The sequence below is a fragment of the Thalassophryne amazonica genome, chromosome 3 (assembly GCF_902500255.1).
Source record: "Thalassophryne amazonica chromosome 3, fThaAma1.1, whole genome shotgun sequence".
Classification (NCBI taxonomy): Eukaryota; Metazoa; Chordata; class Actinopteri; order Batrachoidiformes; family Batrachoididae; genus Thalassophryne; species Thalassophryne amazonica.
In genome coordinates this window covers 40,248,317-40,264,665 of record NC_047105.1, presented here as the reverse complement: position 1 = coordinate 40,264,665, position 16,349 = coordinate 40,248,317, and the positions used below count along the sequence as shown (strand labels likewise).

Sequence of the window (16,349 nt, the reverse complement as noted above, 5' to 3'; positions counted from 1 at the left end):
TAAACATCACCTTAGGCAAGACTGACAAACCATGTTCCATTCATGCCCCAATAGGATGCAGGTCTTTGTACCACTTGACCTCCTCATCAGGCAAATTAATTGATGAGCACCACTTCATATTGAGAGGAGAAGCTCATTTCTGTAGATCTTTATGACATCATAAAGCAGGTTCTTGTGAAATGCTCCATGTTAAAATGCTAAAGAAAGAGATTAACACAATGCGGCTCACACTCGCTCATCTTCAACCGCTTACTCCATTTAAGGGTCATGGGGGCTGGAGCCTATCCCAGCAGACAATTTAAAGTTTCCAGTCCACTTAACCTGCATGTCTTCAGGACGTGGGAGGGAGCTGGTGCACCTGGAGGTAACTCACACAAACACAGGGAGAACGTGCAAACTCCACACAGAGAAGGCCACAGGTGGGAATCGATCCCATGACCTTCTTGCTATGAGGCAACCATGCTAACCACTAAGTCACTGTGCTGCCCCAACACAATGGTTCGGACTCAAAATTTAATAAAAAGTCTTCCCTTGCAAAAGGAACAGCTCTCCAGAACATCAAACAGGTAGGACTGATCACATAACCTGCAGGTTCTAAACAGATATTTCAGATCACAAAGTGCTCATCCGCTGCATCACGAGATGAAGGAAGTCTGACTAACACCACATCCTGTCATGTGTCGGGAAGCAAAAACAGCATTTGGACATTGATCTATACTGACACAAAATGAAAAATAGTGTGTTTGATGCACATTAAAAACAGATCTGTGACCAGTCAGTTGCTGTTTCTCAGTGAGCGCTCGCTCCTCTTTGGATGCACCGTCTCAGTGATACCATTAGGAATTAACATACAGTACCTATGGCAACCAGCAACCTTTGTCAGATTCTTTCATAATATTTGTACAGCTGTCTGCCGCTTGATTTGTTTAGCTTGATGGCGCTATGTGATACGTTCTTGCTCCTTCTCACAAAGGTGAAAGGACACACAAAAAAGAGCACTCAGAGACATTTACAAAGAACAGCAATGATTAGCAGAAGGAAATTATCACAGTGAAGCAGTATCACTTCATTAGTTGTGCAAAATAATGCAAACTTTCATACTATAGGTGAGGAATCTGTTATATGTGATTTGTTTTCTTCCATTAGTTTCCCCACATTTACAACGGAACGTAAATCTTCATATTTTCTGGTGAGTAACACTTAGGAGAGAATGCTCATTTCTAATGAAAATGAAGTTTGATTTCACGACGCTGGAAATAGATCTATGCTGAAGAAATGAAAACTGGAACGAGAACAATTCCGTAATAGTTATTGGAAAAATAAGCCAGCTGATTAGTTTCCGGTACCAACCCCAGCGTTGCTCCTTTTACACTAACAAGGTGATTCATCATACGTCAAATATTTGTCAAATCTTTAACATGAATTACATCAGAAAAGCACTAATATCCATCATTTCAGGCATTAAATAATCCTGGGGGTTTTGGGGGTCTTTTCCCAGCTAACTCTTCTTCTTTATATAGTCCGTCTCCTTCTTGTTTATATTAAACGTGGCGTGGCTCGGATTAAAGGGTAACAATTTCGCCGGGAGGCTGTTGCTATGGAAATGCATCTGCTGTAGCTATGATAGGCCATTCATGTTTGATTAATTGGTTTTTCAATGCTCCTTGTTTTGTGGAAACTCTTAAAGAGCAACTCTGTGGAAAATAGAAAATGAATAGATTTCTCTTCTACCATTCCTTTATTTCCACCCTGTTCTCTTTCTGGTTTTACAGCCCTGCTTCCTTTCTCCTTTCGTGTTTTAAGGAGTGAAGTAACGGCGTTTGGAATTATGATTGTAAATTGGAGATTGCCGTGGATGGGGGAGGTTACAGCTTGGTTATTTGAAATGCAAAAGGAATGTCTTTGTTCATGGCTGCCTTTTGTGAGCAGCTGCTGAGGCAAAAAAAAAAAAAAAAGAATCTAATGTCATGTGAATATTACAAGTTTTCAAAGCAGGCCAGAGCCTAGTGCACCGTTATTTTTCCCGTGCATTTTCACGCGATCTACTGGGACCAATTACGATTACAGAGCTGAGCCTTCATCTCTGAACCTCTACTTGTGTTTATCAAACCCTCATATGCTTGGGCTCTTTCAATTTGATCTTTTTAGCACAGCACTAACGTCTAATGTATTATTTAACTCATAAATGTTTCAAGGAGCTAACAAATGCTTGCTCATCACTTTCTGATCTGTAAATTGCCAAACATTCCCATTTATGCCTGCATTAAAAGCATCCCTTGGTCCATGTTCATGTTCTGTCCTGATGTATCTTGAAAGGGAGCTTTTGATGTTTTATTATTGAAAATCCTTGAAGACAGCTGAGAGGAGAAGGTTGTGAACGCTTGCTTCTGCAGCCATCGTGAAGGATGTTAATCGCGTGGGGTCATACTTTAACAGCGAGCACTGCCGGTTAGGGTTTGGGTTTTTTTTTTTTCTATTTGTTGGGCCAAGTGTTGGAAAGCAACTTCTTTAATGGGAAACTGTACTTGGTCATAGCACAAAGCATCATTGTAATCTGGGTAATTCTATGGTAACGGAATTACAGTAAGATCTAATTTTCCATGGTAAAATATAATAAGGCCTGATTTTGCTGTCATTGTAGTTCCATTACTGTAGAATTGCCCATCTGCAGGTAGTTGATCAAAGCCGAGAGCCAGATGCTGAAATTTCTGGTTGCCCCAAAAGTTAATCTTCAGGCGCTATGCCTTTGTGCCCCTGTAGAAAGAACAAACGTCCTACAGATCCAGGGAACCTGCTGTTTGACATTAGAAGGAGAAAGAAGTCTTTAAAATCATGGATTATTTATAGAATTTACTACCTATCAGACTGTATCCGCTGTGGCCACCCCAATAAAAAAAATGGGAGCAGCTGAACGGGCACCAACAACAACTACCTTTAGGTTTGAGTCAGAGCTACTCCAATGTTTGACTTGAGTTGGATCTACAGTCATGTGTTTTGTATTGAAGCAGCAGCCACCTGGCTGAATGTGGAAGCTGTGGTTGTTTTAAACCTGAGGGAACTCTGAGGGAGGGGCGCATGGTGGATTAATGGGTAGCACTTATGCCTCACAGCAAGAAGGTCATGGGATCGCTTCCCAACCTTTCTGTGTGGAGTTTGCATGTTCTCCCCGTGTCTGCGCACAACAACCACAATGGGCACAAAGAGAGATAACCTATGCAACAAATATACAAAATATATATGTATACACATATACATACACACACAGACATTTCAATAAATAAAATAAAATCACATCACCCAGCCAGCATGGGATACAGGTACAATTTCAAAAATGCCATCATAAAAACATATAAAAAAAACAGTTACATTGACCAAGAGAGTTTTTCTCAAGCAGACACCCCAGACAGACTGGTATCTTGTCCAGGGTGTACCTCATGACCCATGATTGCTGGGATAAGCTCCAGCACCCCGTGACACTTAATTGGAGGAAAAAGGTATAGAGAATGGATGGATGGATGGATGGATGGATGGATGGATAGATGGATGGATGGAAATCTGAGAGGAATATGAAAGGAGTCCTGATGTTTTCTGATACTAGATAGAAAAGACTGATGGGTATAATTAATCCTCTTCACAGAGTAAGTGCTGCCAACATAACAAAACATAGAGCAACAAATTTAGGGCTTCATGTTGGCTCCTCTGGTTCTCATGCAGGGTTTGTGCAGTATATGTAGTCTATGGTTTGTACTAGCTGTAATTTTTCTATCAGTTGTTACCTCTAATGAAGAAAGTTTGCAAGGCGGAATGCATGTAATATTACTGCAGAAGCTGGGTCATCAATACGCGGTGCTCACAGGAGCGCCGTGCACGAAGACATGCTGTGCTGACAGCCAGGGGTACGATAGCCTGAACCATTTCCTGGCTGCAGCTTCATAGCTCAAATGTTCCCTGCAAACCTCTAGAAAAGTGCACCAATTACTGAGCTTTTATATACTGTATGTATTTCAAATGTTATAGTGTCACCCCCCGGTGGGTTGATTGAGGTACAAATGATTTAGACTGGCATATCATCCGTGTGGTTCAGGATGCTGTAGTGTAGTGTGAAACTTACCTTCTTTGTTAAAATGGATATAGTTGATTGTTGCTGTAATTTAGCATCGCTTGCACATTTATACAAACGGTTATCAAATCTTGCATATGTATTATCTGTGTGATGACACGTTTGCTTGATTGACGGGTGTCGACCACCATCAGTGGCGGTCGTTGCCACATTCTTGTCTGCAGATGGTCTCAATTTAATTTGTATGTTATCCACCTCTGTAGGTTGTTCAGTCCAAGTCCAGGCTTCAGAATGACCCTCTAGAAAAACTGTGACGTAATGCAGGGGGGGCTACATTTACAGTCAGGTCCATAAATGTTTGGACAGTGACAAATTTTGAAATTTTGCTTCTGTACTCCACCACAGTGTAGAGCAGATATTACTTCAGTGAGATAGACGTTGAGCTACTATTATGTAGACCTGGGTTCAACTCCTGGGCCCTGGGACAAGACACTTCATCTGCATCATCCCAGTTTGACAGCGGTAAACAGAATTCAATCTCTGCTGGGGAGGTCACTTGTGATGGACTGCCATTCCATCCAGGGGAAGCTGTATGGTATCTAATGATAAGCACCAGCACTAATGGGCTTCAGGGTCTAATTAGGACTGAAGTGAGATGAGAAATTTCAGCAACAGTTTGCGAGAAAGCACACGGGAGAGTCAAGCCTACACTCTAAAAAAGAAACTGCTGTCTCAACGAGAAAAATTGATTTAACCATTTGCTTATTTCAACTTAGCTATTTCAACTTTCAACTGAGTTAATGCCACAAGTCTTCTCTACTTATGTTTAAATAACTTTAGTTACGTTTAAATCACTTTTTCTCGTTGAGACCGCGATTCATTTTTTTAGAGTGTAGATTTGATCTGTTATGCCGCTCCACTGGGAAGCTGATTACGTACGATGCAACAGGCAAAGGTCGCTTGTATTTCTCATTGACTAGCAAATATTAATATATCCATCCACTGACTTGTCTCAAGAAAACTGGCTGTAAAAGTGAACATTTGAATTAAAAAATATAACACCATGCTAAAATACCCTCAGCCATATGAGCATTGTGTTCTGTATAATTTGCAGTTGTTTTGAGTTTGCAGCTTGCAACCAGATTGTGATGTCACAGTGCAGGTTGACTCTGACTGGCTGTCACCCCTGTCACTCAAAAATGAAACAGTGCTAACATCTGCTAAATGTCTTTTAAATCACTTCAGAGGTATTATTAGGTTCTAAAAACAACATTTTCAGTTTTAGAAGTGTTTATTTCTCGCTGGCTTTAACAAAGAGGTTATATTTACACACAAACGAAACAGAGTTTTGCTACCAACACTAACGTCTGCTAAATGTTTTGTAAATCCTTCCAGAGGTGTTATCAGGTTACAAACACAGTGTTTTTAGTTTTAGGAGTGTTTATTTCTCGCTAGCTTTTACATAATATATGAGAAGGGTGTTATTTGTAACCAAAAAATGAAGCGAAGTTAGCACCTACCGATAGCAGGAAGCGATGTCACCATGTTCGTGCGCTAACATCCATGCGATCATGGCATAAGATTAGGTACAGAATGTGACATTTTAACATCTTAAAATACCTCTTAAACTAGGTCAAGGTTAGCCATCTTTGAACCTTTCCAAGGTTTGTCTCCCAAGATTGTCCCCTGTGAATTTGAAGACTGTGGCAGTGATAGAACTGGACTTATGCTGAGCACAGACAGACGGATGGACAGACAGATGGACAGACACCAGGTCTTTTCAATACCAGATGGCCATATGTTGGCCTTGGGTAAAAAACAATATTTTGATTTGTCCAATTAGTTATGGGCCCCGAAAGTAGACAGCCTGTGTATACTGTAAAGCCTAAATTGTTAATACAGTATTTTTATTCAGCCCCTTGAATTAAAACTAAAAGTCTGCACTTAACTCCATTGTGGTGTTGTACAGAAGCAAAATTACACACATTCACAAAAATTGTGTCACTGTCCAAATACTTCTGGACTTGACGATGTGTGTTGAGTCTTAATTTTTGCTGCATGGTGTTTTCCAGCAAAAATTTGTAGAGAAGTCCCCATAAGATATTTCAGCTGGTGTGTGTTGAAAGATCATTTGTTTTGAGTATTCCAAGGTGTTTTGCATCACTTGATAATTACTATTTCAGGAGTCTTTTCACTGTCACATTCAAAATGATAGTCATGATTAAAGTCTCCACAAACCTGCAATTTAGCAAAGAAACTAACAAAAAATAATAACTGCTGGTACTCCCAAGTAAATGATTCCTTCAGCTTTTTAAAATTTTTGTCTTAAAAAAAAAAAAACAATTATCACACATTCATACATATTTCATTCAAATTTTAAAATGTCATCTCCGTTTCTACTTTTTTTTTTTTTTTTGGCATATCTGGCTAATTGGCAAACTTTGCATCAAGGAGAAGATAGTAAAGCTGGTGTTCTTTTTTCACCCCAGATGCAGGAGATGGCTTTGCACCACCACCACCAACAGCAACACCATCACCAGCACCCAGATGGCGCGCATTATGACCCCGCTCGCACCCACCCCCTGATAAACAACTCACCTACGATACTGCCACACCCCATGAGTGCACTGTCCCAGCTAAACCCTCAGGTCAGCCGGAGTGCACTGCCCCATGGTTCCCCTTCACCTCCCGGGAGTAAATCCGCCACACCCTCTCCCTCCAGCTCCAATCAGGAAGAGGAGGCAGATCCTCATTCAAAGGTACTGATGTGGTAACGTTGCTCTGGAACAGGCGAGGGGCTTGGCAGTGCTTATATCACCTGGTTTTGTTGAGCTAAACAGGAATATAAGAGGAGTCTTGCCTACGCGCTGCTTTTTGAGAAAATCTGAGTGTTTCAGACACAGTTGCACAGTTTTGTCATAGTTAAGAATTAGAAGTCTTTCTTCAATGTATGTTAAGGTTTGTTGGTTCGTTCCATCGCATGAATTGCTTTCAGAAAGGTTAGATTTAAAGATTTATGACTGAAGGAGAGGGGCACATTTAATTCCTAGTTTTTTTTACTATTACTATGCAGCACAATTTACAGTCATCTGTGAAAACACCAATTTATCAGTAATGAATTCATTTCAATTCCACTGCCATCTTGCATAGCCCATGGTAATGTTAATTTTGGCGTCTAATTTTTAATTTAATTTTGCTTTTAGTTTTCTCAGGAAATGTGTTTTCTAATAAGTCTTGTCTTTTCAATAACATTAGTTTGAATCTAGTTTTCATCCATGAAAACTTTGTGGTATGTAATCGATTTTAATTGTGCACTTTTTAAACGTCTCATTCATTGCTTGCTGTCATTGAGCATTTTTTTTACTTCAGAGGAATATTTGGTAACCAGTGTATCATATTTAATACAATATTATTCCCCAGAAAGGTTGGCATGTGTGATTGCTGCACTGTGGATGAAGATTTACCCGATTTTGTTTTTACATATTTATCTTTTATGAAACTACCAACAACTGTACTGTTTAGTTTTCCATATTTTAAGAGAATGAGTTATTATTAAAGTGCATTTGGGGTAGGATGTTTCTCAGGATCTACTCGGCGTCTTCAATCGGAGGTGAATAGTAAATGCAAAAGTCATTTTGTTAGCAAACATCTAACAGTAACCTATAATTCAGCTTGTTGGTAGCATGCAAATGATGGAGTATTATAATTAGAACCTGAAAGTCCAGAACAAGGTCCAAACCAAGGTTGATGTTTGTGTGCGTTTGGTCCCATTAGGTTGGTTTCAGACTGCAACACCACGATTGCACTAAAAAGTTTTTCATGACATACTCACGTCCTGATGTCATCATCTCTATAGGCTGCAACTCCCTATATTTGACATTGATTGGACTGTATAGGCATGTGTCTGATGTTGGCTTACTGTTAATTTGGACAGTTCTGTTTGAACAACAAAAAAAAGTTCAGTTTGAATGTACAAAAATGAACAGTTCGTTTCGTTGTAACAACACTACGCGTATTATTGTGGTGGTATTTTTACCATTTTACCATTAGGATGTGAAGGCACTTGTTGCCAAAACTCAAACGTCAGGTGGCAAGATATGGACTATTTACGTGCCTTGTTTTCATCAGGTCAACATAAATAAGTTATGTGTTATTTCAGAGAGGAATTAAGCTCAAATTTTAAGCAACCATGAGAAGTAAAGCCTCCTGTTTTAATAAAACAATGTGTAAAACACCAATTAATTGAATTATTTTCCTTTGTTTTTCTTATGGTATCTAATTGGTGATGATAACTTACCTCAACTTCCTGTAATTGGCCCAAAAGTCCAAACTAGCCAGAAAGTCGTTTCACACTGCAACAAACTGAGCATGGTCCAGTTTGATCTGGACTGAGACCTCCATTTGTGATCAAAACAAATTTTGGGCCCTTTGGTGTGGACCGCGGTCTGAGGGAGCTTTCACATCTGGTGTTTTGGTTCAAAAGGTCCAGAGAAAAGAAGACAGGTGGGAAGGCACCCACTGAGTCCAGATAACTGAAATATACCCTTTAACTTGTTGGTGACATTTGATAATCTCCATAATCTGAATGCTAATAGATTCCATATAACTGAAATATACTGTTTAGGCTGGAATAATGGTATCCGGAACAAACAAACAAACAAAATCAAATTAAATGATTGTACATCATGTTGCACTTTGACAAATTTATTTTCCACTTGCACATTTGCAAGTTGCTGACAATAAAACAGTCTTCTGATCTAATTTTCTTTAGCTTCACACCAGAAATGAACAGAATTACTATCAACAGCACAAGTAAAAATCCAAAGTGTTGGTGATCTCTACTCATCAGCTTTCGATACACCAATCTTTCTTTTTAAACCACCCCATTTAAGTAAGAAGATATTTGTTTTCATTTATTAGTTTTAAGTAAATCTGATGATTTGCCATCATGTATTTCCCCACAAACCAAAGTGACAGTCTGCATTTGTTTCATTTTAACAGGGGGAAGGTGAATAAATGTTTAATTTAATCTGCCACATCCACAGTTTTTTCCAGATTCACTGCTGTATGTAAGTGCTCTAATGATGTGGCACAGAACCAAGAACAACATCCTTTACTTAAAAAAAATTAAAATGAAAAATTCCTCACCTGTACAGTACATCTCGGCTGTGCTTCCCACTACGTGTGAATAAAAGTGATTACAATCTCTCCTATCAGTATGTAATTCCATTTGCTCTCTCCAATTCATTCTCAGACCACATCAAAGCCTGTGTAGATACAGCGAGAGATTTAAAACTCTTATTCGGCCCCAGCATGACAAGTCTGAATTTATAACTTGCTGAATAGCTGAAAAATAAAGATTTGGAAAGGTTTGATAAATTCAGCCAGCAGTATTTTTTTTGACAAAGTAAGACAGAATGGAAAAACAACTGTCAACCAGCACCTTTGTAGAAGTGTTACTGTCAGTGAAACATTGCTGCCGCATTCAAACGTCGAACCCAGGCACAGAATTTTGGCTATAATGAAGTTTGCTGTTTTTCACCTTGACATAATGTTACAGTATAAGCATTCATCAGCAGCAGGATTGGATAAAAGTAGTTATACACGCCAAAGTAACTGCCAGTTTTGTTTCTGGTACATCAATAAATGTGTGTGTGTATGTGTGTTTTTAATGGTCCTCCAGATCACAGGCGAGAAGCGACCATCTTCAGAAATGATGAAGCCCAAACCCAAACCCCAAAAAAAGAAAAAGAAGAAGGATCCCAATGAGCCTACGAAGCCCGTGTCGGCCTATGCCTTGTTCTTCAGAGACACACAGGCTGCCATTAAAGGGCAGAACCCCAACGCCACTTTTGGAGATGTATCCAAGATAGTCGCCTCCATGTGGGATGGACTGGGAGAGGAACAAAAACAGGTGAGGGCATGGATTTGCTAACAGGAACAGCAGAATCGATTCTTAAATGGTCATCCCAAACTCATCTTCATCTTTTTCCCACACACCAATATCAGTTTAGAAGTTTCGAATCTTACCCCAAAGAGTTTACAATACTCAACTTTACTCGTTTGTGGAATCCACTGATGTTTTGCTTAGTTGCTAACTGACACTGCTGATTGATTACTCACCCCATCAGGCGTCACAACATCCACAACATTATGTAACTGCCTTGTGTCCTGGATGATCATGACCGAACAAGACAACTGGTTCATGCTCGCTTGTATCTGCCATAATCATGTGAAGCGTTCCCTTGGCCGTCTACACCTCTACTGAGATCCTCAACACTCAGGTGTCCCCTTTGTTTATTGAATTCACACAGGTTTCACATTAAATATCAGTCTGTATTATCCAGTGACGTGTGGTGAGGTCATCACAATCAGATTTACAAACATATGAACCCCACAGAGCAGCGTATTCACTGTTTGATTGGCAGCAGTTAACGGGCTATATTTAAAATCTCATATCAGCATTCTTTACATATACAAACTCTAGCACACAAGAAAGAACATTTAATTAAAAAACATTATAGTCTTACCTTTACTTATAAATGAAGTCCATGTGCCGCTCCTTCTGAACAAAAGCATCAATGACTTGTTTGTAGAAGTCTTCCTTATCTTTCTTCAGTTTAAAAGTCTCTCTGTCTCAGTGGAGATCACTGCCAGGGGAGAAAGTCGTCCCTGATCAGTCCTGTTCCGACTGTATGTTTGAAGCCTTTTCTGGCTTTGAATCTGAGTGGTTGACCGCTTGTGTCTGATGAGACGTCTTTGCGAATTCTTTAGGTCACAGTATCTCATCTGAGTCCAGACAATGTCACAAGTTGAGAAAAGAAGGCAGGAAAAGCAGAAAAGGCAGGTTCTTGTTGGATGTCCACACAGTCAGACTTTACGTGTGTACCTTTTCGTTTGAAAAGAGCGGCTCTTCTGTCCTGTAGTCTAAAGCAAAACTTTCAGCTCTAGTGTTAGTCTTCCTTTAATTATTACCTCCTGCTTCAATTGAAAGTGCAGTTTAGAAAATTGTTTCAGTTTGGATATGTAATGCTTAATTCTGAAACTAAAGTCCAGGTGAGAGGAAAAAAATAAATGAACGGCTGCTCGTGAAGCTTGCTCTCACTTATTCTGCAGCTGAGGAGTTGCTGCAAGAACAATTCCTGGGATCACTAGTGCCCCCTACCATGAGGCAGTAGACCTGCGAGTCTCACTTTGTGCCTTTTTACACATGCAGCTGCCAAAAAAACTGTACATTATGCACATCAGCTAAACTATGGAATTTAAGTTCATATAACCAAAATGTTTCACCATTTTAATGGTGACATAGAGAGAGACAGTGAGACAGTCTCACTGCACAACATGCCAGCAGTCAGCCTAGTGATTGTGCAATCTAAGGTGAGGCACAGCTGGCTGCTGCCTCACTGCACGTCTCTTCTCAGTATTTGAAGAATAAATGTGAAAATTCAGTGACTTTTAATAAAAATAATCTAAAGATGGTGAAGTTAAAAGGAAAAAACCACTGGATAAATATAACGATTTCATTTATTTTTTCATTTTCCATTTTGTTTTCTTTCCACGATGGCAGGTGAGGCACAGCCTCCCCTGCCCACACGCCACTGGCATTATTTATTTTCAAATATTGTTGATGAGATACTGACATCCAAATAAAAGACAAAGTCAAATTGTGATGCTCGTTGCTCACTGTTGGAAAGTCATAGCATCAGATAACACAAGGACTCCATGTCAGTACCTCTGTTATTTTAAGATTGTGGAGCACAGATGACCAACCATGTGACCACAGATCCTGACATCACTTCCGATCTTCTACTGTGACTCCTGCACAAAACAGAGGAAGTCAACCAAATAAGTCTGCAGGAAGCTGGTTTGAGCAACAAGACTGTTGAGACAGAAGGACCCTTAAATTTTGAATATATGAAAACTGACTGTGGAACAATAATATTTATTTTCAGAAGACTTGGACACGTGGCACAAGTGTCATTCCTTCTGTACAGTTGATGCAGCTGTAAATTTCATTGCACTTATTTGTGCGCCCATGGAAGTGTTGGTCTTAAAATGTGGTGTGGCCAGGCACAGTGTTAGTGCATCGCTATTGTGCGGCTACAGGAAATGATGCCATCCTAGGCCCATATCCATGAAGCAGCCAAAGGCTAAAAATAGCTCCTAGTGATGTTATTCTAAGAAAAATCTTAAAATTCCTCGAATTCTTAGACATTTCTTAGAATTTTCCCTTGGTAAGATGAAAGTTGTCCACAAAACACCTTAAGCCTTAAGAGAGCTCCTAAGGTGCCAAACTGGTAAGAGGAGTGAGGACTTTTAAGAAGACTAAGAATGTCTTAAACAGAGGAGATGGTGAAAAAGAGAGAGGAAGCAGAGATATCCTCTTACACGCTACCAGCTTAATCTGTATAATTATTTCATGTTAATTTACTGTCTTAATGTATTTACTGTATAAATTGTATAGGTTTTGTTATCATATAAACACTGTTAATAGTATCATTATTTTTATTATTATATCTGTATTATTAATATTGTTATTTTATTATTACTTCTATTTTGTCATTTGATTTTAAATGGACCACAATGGACAAAAGTGTTTTCACTTTCTTGTGTCATGCAGGTATTTTTAACATATTTCCATTTATATTGTGTACTCACAATGAACATACTAAATAAACTCACACACAAACACCTTTTAATATATAGACATTCGGCATGTGAATGACATATGTTCAAACATTTACAAACTGCGTAACAATTCATTTAATTTTGCTGGGTTTCATCATCATGACATTAAATTATTTTCACAATTACACATCTTAATGCAGTTCAGGTTATATGATGAGTTGATTTCACTGTCCATTCATAACTAGAACTGCAGAGTGCATTTGTTTTGTTTTGTTTTTTTATTTCTCTCCATTTTGGAATAAGTCTGTAACAAAACAAAATGTGGAAAAAGTGAAACACTGTGAATACTTTCCAGATGCACTGTAATGAAAATGAATGCAACCATTAAATTAAATAAAAGTAAACACTAATGTAAAACACAAAACATACACCTTACTGTTTCACCTCAGGGAGCTTTGGTGGCTGCTTTCTGCTGGCAGACTGTAACACATTGACAGAGATCTATTAAATAGTCAGAACAACTCTCAATATTCCACTGCACACATTCACTGTTGAAAGAGATACCAGATGTCACTCTGTTTGGTTTGTTTCATGTTGTGCAAATAAATACTGCAGTGGAGTTGGACATATCACACATATCAAATGCACATGCATGATGCGCTATGGACCATGCGCCATAAATCATCAAGATAGGGTGCCAAGTGTAGAATCTTGAATTTATTTCAAGATTTTTGTCAATAACAGCACTGAGAGCCTACGGTGTTAAGTACCACTGAGTTAATACCATGAAAATCAGAACTTCTACCTCTATGCCACAAATCCGTTTAATTTTATTAGTCTCACTTGCATGCAGTAACTGCAGCATCGTATTTCCGTTTGATGTCTTTTCTACATCAATTTCCCCATTACTGACCCGCAGAGAAAGTCAACAGGTTTTTTTGTGTTTGTGGTAACAACTGGTGGTGTGAACTAAATGGAAAATGAGACTGTCTGATGATCATACTACGTAAGCTCATATTTTTAGAATATCCAGCCCAATGGGTGTCAAATAAAAGCACCCGTCTCCATGACAAAGTGGTGCCCATTTTCGCCCTTGCTGCTGTTGAGCAGACAGCGTGTGTGTGTTTTTCTGCCACAGAGCCCACTTCATACGCTGGACTTTGGAGGCCGTCTGTCCCTTTTATTTGCAGTTAATTTTTGCCGCCTTCACCAGGGCTCTTCACCATGAATCTTCATTTTGCCGCTGACACCCTTGAATGTGAATTCCTCATTTCCTGTCCTTTTATTTATATCTGTTGCCTGGTGATTTGATCACGCTGGGAATACAAGATTAGCAATTGCCTTGTCCTTGGTTTTGCCTCAAGGACATCTGCTCCTGAAATGTTATTGTTTGTGCTTCCTAACCCTTTGTGTCCCGGCTTCTTGTCTTTTCTAACCTTGGCTTGTCTCTCTATCTACCTTCTCTTAAATGCTTTTTTCATTCACAACACCATCTAAGGACAGAACCAGCAAAAAGGCCAATTCCACCATTAAAAATGTCCTGTTTATTATTCCATTTTGCAGCTAATTTGTTTCATTTGTTTGTGCAGTCATGTGTTAAACAAAACATGTTGCCTTGAAAGACATATAATTAATTTGAGCTAATGATGTCATTATGGAGTAAAATGTAGCACACTGTCTGGCCAATAACAGTGTGATGACTCTAATTATACTCATGTCTAGGAGTGTCAGTTTTTCAAACATGACTAATAGATTTACTTGGTAACTGTATTTGCAGAGTATAACTTTTGAACATGCTTATCTACAGTAGGTAATGCTTTTGGCCCTGTTTGTCTGCCACCAGTAGTATGCAAAAATTGCCAGACTGATTTTCATGGCTCAAAGCCACAGAATAAACCATTACATTTTGGAATGGATCTAGGTCAAGAAATGATCAAGGACTGTCCTTTTTTCCAACTATTATTAACATTGTGTGATAGGGAAGTTGTTATTTTTATTTTTTTCCCCATTGTTGTCTCTGGAAAATCCTAAGCCTAGGCTTGTACCTACTAAAATGCAATAGATAGATAGGTTGCCTGATTGATTGATTGATTAAAATTTGTTTAACTCGGGAGCATCATTATCAATCGAAAAAGCAACTTTGGTTTGCCTATGTAATATCCCATAGACATGTCTGGCACCAGCTGGATGGTTAGAAGATGGTGGATTGATGATGGATTAGGAGCAGGTGTGGTTATCAATGAGAAGGAGAGACCATTTCCACACAGAAATGTACTAAGTTAAGCCCTGGTCACACGGCACTAACGAAGGACACCGAAGCCAAAACAAAACAAGAAATCTGAACTTACATTGACTTTCAGAGGCATCATTTAACCGTCGTCCAGCTTGGCGCTTTAACAGAATTTTCAAACTGTTGAAAAATGTGAATGAATCCTGATGACACCCTCAATTCGTCCGTATTCCGTTTTGCTTTCTGTGTTGACGGTTCCTCATCATTTGTGTAGTTCCCATACTGTCACCATTCCATTTGACTGTCGTTCAACTTTGTCCAACCTCCCAAGTCTGACGTCTTGCATGAACATTGAATGGACCAGTAACTAAAGATCTAATTAGCTGAACGTGATTCGTCCATGTTTGGAACGAAAAGCAACGTTGTCATACAGAAACAATAGAGACAAGAACGTTTTGTCAACTACTTTAACTTTTTACGCATGTTCCAGCTGTTTGTGGCTGGCCTGCGTGTGCACACACTTTGTTGTTGTGAAGACAAACCTGTTGTCAAGAAAACCAGATCCCACACCAGTGAGTGCTACACATGAGGACAAGGCTGGCTTTGCTCGGTCTCATACCCGCTGTCAGTCACGTCATCATGAATGTTTCGTTTTGATTTTGTTTAGCGCCGAGACCGCAGTTCGCTTCATTTTTCTTTTGTTAGTTTTCAGCGTGCACTGGGGCGGTTTGCAGCCGCGTGTGAAGCGTCCAGGATGAAAATCAGCACTTCCAAATCCGAGGCCATGGTTCTCGACCGAAAAAAGGTGCTTTGCCCTCTTCAGGTCGGTGGAGTGTCCTTGCCTGGAGGAGTTTAAGTATCTCGGGGTCTTGTTCACGAGTGAGGGATGGATGGAGCGTGGGATCGATAGACAGATCAGTGCAGCATCTGCAGTGATACGGTCGCTGTATCGGACCGTTGTGGTGAAGAGAGAGCTGAGTATGGGGGCAAAGCTCTCGATTTACCGATCGATCTACGTTCTGATCCTCACCTGTGGTCATGAGATTTGGCTCATGACCGAAAGAATGAGATCGCGAGTACAAGCGGCCGAGATGAGTTTCCTCCGCAGGGTGGCTGGGCGCTCCCTTAGAGATAGGGTGAGGAGCTCGGTCACTCGGGAGGAGCTCGGAGTCGAGCCGCTGCTCCTCCACGTCGAAAGGAGTCAGTTGAGGTGACTCGAGCATCTTTTCCGGATGCCCCCTGGATGCCTCGCTGGAGAGGTATTCCGGGCACGTCCCATTGGGAGGAGGCCCCGGGGAAGACCAAGGACACGCTGGAGGGACGACATCTCTCGGTTGGCTTGGGAACGCCTCCAGGTTCCCCCGGAGGAGCTGGGGGAGGTGTGTGTGGATCGGGAGGTCTGGGCGGCTTTGCTTGAGCTGCTGCCCCCGC

The 16,349-nt window shown here is 40.1% G+C and overlaps 1 protein-coding gene across 3 annotated transcripts in view; it reads left to right on the top strand.

Moving 5' to 3' along the window:
• Nucleotides 1-16,349, top strand: part of tox2 (TOX high mobility group box family member 2) — a 432,153-nt gene that overhangs the window by 389,052 nt on the left and 26,752 nt on the right. For 2 of the 3 annotated variants that reach the window (XM_034166083.1, XM_034166082.1), the window contains exons 5-6: nucleotides 6,550-6,819; nucleotides 9,744-9,974. In XM_034166083.1, coding sequence (XP_034021974.1) covers nucleotides 6,550-6,819; nucleotides 9,744-9,974 — 501 coding nt within the window. The remainder of the gene's footprint in view (nucleotides 1-6,549; nucleotides 6,820-9,743; nucleotides 9,975-16,349) is intronic. The other variant, XM_034166084.1, reaches the window with a different exon arrangement.